A 4,725-nucleotide genomic window follows, 5' to 3' on the forward strand; every position below is an offset into this window, starting at 1 on the left:
CCCCCCCCCCCCCCCCCTCCGACGCGCAATGGCGTTGTGACGCCTTAATGCCACCTGCTCACAACCAGAATACATCATGGAGAACACTTCCGATTTCAAGAGCGACGCCTGGAGCCTGGCCAACCTGATGGTGGCTGCTTATCGAAATGGATCCCCCGTAGGTTTTCACTGAAACCTCACGTCCTGTACCCGCCCCCGGTTCAACCCGTGTGCTAACTGCAAATGCCGCCTCCTGCTGCCGACATAGCTGCTTGAATGCCATGATAGCGTCTCCTTGTTTCGACAACAAATTTCTGGTCTGGCCCAGCACCTCAGTGATGTTTTGCCCAAGCTTCCGCCCGCCGTAGCCGCGACGGTGCAGCGTGCTCTCACGTTACAGAGGTGCGCCTCCATCGGCCGTGCACATGCCTGCACCTGACGCATCCTTTACCATGGCACCGGTACTCTTTCCTTGGGTTGCATAGCTATGATCGACCAGATCCCGAAGCCTTGACCGATAGTGCGCACTTTGAATCCCTGGCCATCCGCACCTGCCGCTTTATTGACCACCTGTACGAGAAAGACAACCTCAGCAAATGTCAATTCTTCAAAGACTTGCCCGGCATTCTCCAGCAGATCCCCAAGCGTCTTCTTGTTTATCGCGTATGATCATGACGTGCCTCAACGCACACGCTTCAGCGCGCACCGTGTATTCACCCCCTTACACCAGCTCTGTCGAGTTATTCACGGACCTGTCTGACCCTTGTGGTGCACAGCTCATGCCAGGCCTGGCCTTGGAAAGCCGAGATAAGGTTATGGCACCGTTTGTCTTGCCGAGTATCTTTGCCGTGGCCCAGCTCGTGACGCCCGAGGAATATGAAGAGGAGCTATGGCCAGCCATCGAACCCTTGCTCCACATCCACGACCCGATCCAGGTGCGAACATGTTGCAAGAGGCTTGTGCGACACTTGAGCGCAGCCAAGGACATGCTCATTGGTGTGCCTCGGTCGTCTGGGTGGTAGATTCTTTACGTAATGCTTCAGAACATGGCGACGCTGATCCGCTTGACCAAACCCGACAAGGTATGGATCGTGAGCTAAGGCATCAAACGCGTCCGCGGTGCGGCGCCGTACTCAACAAACCTCTGCCTTGGCTACCTTTGCTGGCCGCAGATTCAAAAGCACATCTTACCGGCCATCTACGACGCCATGAGTGGACGAGACCAGCAGTACGAGCACTTGACTCCTTCGATGGCTACCAAGTCTGACCTGCGCCCCTGCTCATATGATGTGGCGCGTTCTCTGCTTCTCCAGGGCTACGCTGCAGTCTTTGGGTGAGCTGCCGAATTTTGCGCACGTCATTGGCTATGACGCCCTCAAGTCTGAAATTTTGCCTCGGATCGAGGTGAGCTTTTGAATCTAGATCAGAGTGTGCATGGTCATACATCATGCCAGCCTGATCTTCAGTGCTTGTACCTTCATGACATTGTGTCTCTGTCGCTGCTTTTGGCTTTGTCGCTGTCCCCGTCTTTGTCTTTGTCTCTGTCTCCCCTGCCTCTGTCTTTCCGTCTCTCTACATCTCACCGCGTCGGGTGGTATAGAACCTTTGTATCAAAGGCTCAGTCACCGTCACAATCAACGGACTGGTCTGCCTCGGGCGTATTTTGGAACATCTCGACAAGGCCATGTTTCTGGTTGGTGGCTGGAGTGTGCTGGCAGGTGTCTTCCACCACACACTTTGCGCACACACTCTCACTCACAAAGAGGTTGCTTGGTATCGCAGGAGTGTGTTTGCCCCCTGCTCGGTCGCGTGCGATCGCGCGATCCAGGCGTGGTCATGAGCATCATGGGCGTCATTCATGCGGTATCTGCTGTCCGCCATCCGGCTCGCGTAGCGGGCTTGCAAAAGCCTCCCCCGCAGGCTCAACCTGCTTGATCCACCCTGACTCACTTGCGTGGTTTTGGGCGCTACAGGCAATGAAGGATCAAGGCCGGCTGGGGTTGGACGCGACTTTTCTGGCAACAAAAATGCTTCCCTTTTTGATCCCACTGACCATGGCACCTGCCCTGAATGACACACAGGTCAGAGAGAAACGGCATGGATGCGATCTCCTCGTTAGAGTGTGCTCGTTCCCCACTCGCCTCTTTCTCATGCATTGTGGTCTTGGACTGGGATGACATCCCCTGTTTGCGGCGCACAGTTGGGCAAGATGTTCAAATTGGTGCGGGGCATGCTCGATGTGGTCCAAGCGGCTCGATTGGAAGAGGCCCACCGTGTTGAAACCCTATCAAGCCTAACGGCTGAAGCTGGTACAGCTGGAGCTGGTGCAGCAGGGGCCGCGGCCAAGTCTGTGAGCCAAAGTGGTGATCATGACTTTCTCGCCCAGCTTTCTCAGGCTTCATCGGCGCATTCGAGTGAAAGCAGCGTGAGCAAGCCTGCCGCCGTGGCGAACGGCGCTGAAAAGGGCAGGAGCGCGGGTGACGTCGACCTCTTGGGGTGGACTTCCGCTGCCTCGGCCTCAGCCCCAACATTTTCCTCAGTGCCAGGACAGAACCCATTTGGCTCGGATCCGGCTGGGTCGTCTGTAATGGATCGCAATGGCACGACCTCCGCCGCACATGGCGCAAACGATTGGGCATTTGGGTCCAACCCTGCGCCTGCTGCCTCCGCCTCAGGCCCAATTCCTCAAATGCAAAACCCCTTTGCTTCCACGGCAACCTCAACATTGTCGAATGACTTTGATTTGCTGGGCTTTGGTTCTAGCGGGCCTGCTGCACCCAGCTCGACCGCGGCTCCAGCACTCGATACTGGTACAGATGTGTTTTTCTCAGGCCTTGGGGCCTCGACGGCCTCGTCCTATGTCCCGCCCACTGTGCCGACCTCGAGCTTTGGTGCTTCATCCACGGCGGCTCCCAGCAAGAGCAAAGTAGATCTCAGCGAGTTTGACGTTTTTGCTTGAGCCGATAGCGCCTTGCCACCTCGTACCATCCTTACCCGCCATGCAACCGTGTTCATATACGCTTAATCGAATAGGAGAAGTGAGAGGGCTCCGCTGTCTCAGACTGTAGCCGTTTCTTTGGGGGGTTGAAGAGTATGTAGACATTGGGCAAAGAGAAAAATGCCAGCCCAGAAAAAAACTCCCGAGGGGGCAGACAAACAGACGTATAGCGGCATCCAGCCCAAGAGCCAGCGAGAGGAGTGCGTTCCCCATACATTTTGATTTTTTTTTTTTTTGCTTTCTTTTTTTCTCTCTTTCTCTATCTCTCTCTATTTTCATTTTTTTTTTTTTTTGTGCTGTGTGGAGCATGAACAACATGAGATGGCGAATGGGGTGCAATGACCTGTTTATGGCGTGGTGGTAGATGAACTGGTACAGCTACGTGAGGGAGCGGCTCGTGTGAGGAACCTTGATTTGCGGCCACCATGAGTGGGAGCAGTATTTTAAACACCTTGGCGCAGAGTGACTTTTCGCTCGCAGCTCAGGGGGTGCATTCGCCGCTGCAACCAGCGTCCCGTCCTGATACGAACCATGACCAGCCTGATGCATCCAGCCAAGCACATAGCTCGGCCAACGCCACGTTCGCCCAGCTCAGCATGGCGTGTTTTGATATGAGTGGCGTTCCAGACCCAGAGAGCGGTATCGGCCTTGAATCTCATTCTACACAGGTGGCGGAAAGGCCAATCGCGCACGCACAACCACGCACGCATGGTTTCACAGACCGCGCGCGATCACAGCCGCTGGCGGCATCTTTGGGTGCTGAAACGGCCGAGCTGCCGCGGGCTGAAGTTGCACTCAGGCAGGCCCGCCTTGAGCAGCTACAGCGTATCCATGTACGCCGGCCTCGACACTTTCAGGAAGACTGTCGTGCTCTTCTCACAGTCATTCTCCTTAATGAGCTGCGTTCTCGTACCATGGACACCCCCACCAGCATTATGAAGCGTCTAGCTAAGCACACCAGTGTGTCCTACAAGCTTTATCGAGCAGTCTGGGAGCCCGTCATGGACCGTTTGCAGGCGCTTCTGCTGGCCGATGAGACCGATGAGCACGATCACTTTAGAACCGACATGGAACACGACTTGCGCAGCTGACAGCCGTGGCATCGAAATCGTGGTTCAAGGCTGAGCCTTGAACTTGTTATCTGATTCTTTTTTTTTTTTTGTTTTGTTTTGAATGAATGGAAGCGTATCACTGCCGATGTGTGAGGCGACAATTTCGATTATCAAGTGCAACCAGATTGCCTGGACATGCTGCGCGCATACACGTGAGAGTACACACATGCACACGCGCGCACACACGCACACACGCAGATACATGCAATAATAATATGCTATTTCCAGAGTCACACGGCAGAGAGAAAACAGGTGTCTTCGGAGCACACGGCAGAGAAAAAACCAGTGCCCTGTTCCTGTGCCAATTGGCTACAATGAATTTTTGAGAACTTGCATCTAGAGGTGGTGTGCAAGGGCGAGGTGAGTGAGAAGACGGTACCAGGAGCATCACCGGCACCAGACATTCTTGGCGAGTTTTTGAGCTGCAAACATCAAAGGAGCTAAACATAATTCATCAAATGTAGCAGCTATAGTCTCAAGGCGGGTGAGCTAGCTGTGTCGGACCCACAAGCCTGGACACACGTGGAGAGTGAGCCGGATCGGACCATCAAAAGCAGCAAAGACCCAGACCCCGGGTTGTGATGAGTGCAAGGCCAGTCGTGTGCGTCTGGTTTTCTCCCCCCCCCCCCCCCCCAA

The 4,725-nt window shown here is 54.8% G+C and overlaps 3 protein-coding genes across 3 annotated transcripts in view; 2 read left to right on the forward strand and 1 right to left on the reverse strand.

The window, feature by feature from the left end:
- MONBRDRAFT_8597 (uncharacterized protein) overlaps window positions 1–2,938 on the forward strand; it is a gene marked incomplete at both ends in the record, with an annotated part of 6,692 nt that extends 3,754 nt beyond the window's left edge. Inside the window, 3 exons of the mRNA XM_001746076.1 lie at window positions 756–997; window positions 1,293–1,383; window positions 2,180–2,938. Of these exons, the coding sequence (XP_001746128.1) occupies window positions 756–997; window positions 1,293–1,383; window positions 2,180–2,938 (1,092 nt within the window). The remainder of the gene's footprint in view (window positions 1–755; window positions 998–1,292; window positions 1,384–2,179) is intronic.
- A 464-nt stretch (window positions 2,939–3,402) lies between these two features.
- On the forward strand, window positions 3,403–4,068 carry MONBRDRAFT_8598 (uncharacterized protein; the record flags this gene model as incomplete). The annotated part of the gene is made up of 1 exon (XM_001746077.1): window positions 3,403–4,068. The coding sequence occupies one exon, from the start codon at window positions 3,403–3,405 to the stop codon at window positions 4,066–4,068; it is 666 nt and encodes a 221-aa protein (XP_001746129.1).
- Window positions 4,069–4,319: 251 nt separating this feature from the next.
- Window positions 4,320–4,725, reverse strand: part of MONBRDRAFT_25820 (uncharacterized protein) — a gene marked incomplete at both ends in the record, with an annotated part of 2,441 nt that continues 2,035 nt past the window's right edge. The window contains one exon of the mRNA XM_001746213.1: window positions 4,320–4,425. Coding sequence (XP_001746265.1) covers window positions 4,320–4,425 — 106 coding nt within the window. The remainder of the gene's footprint in view (window positions 4,426–4,725) is intronic.

The sequence above is a fragment of the Monosiga brevicollis genome, genomic scaffold (assembly GCF_000002865.3).
Source record: "Monosiga brevicollis MX1 MONBRscaffold_11 genomic scaffold, whole genome shotgun sequence".
In the NCBI taxonomy this organism is placed as follows: Eukaryota; class Choanoflagellata; order Craspedida; family Salpingoecidae; genus Monosiga; species Monosiga brevicollis.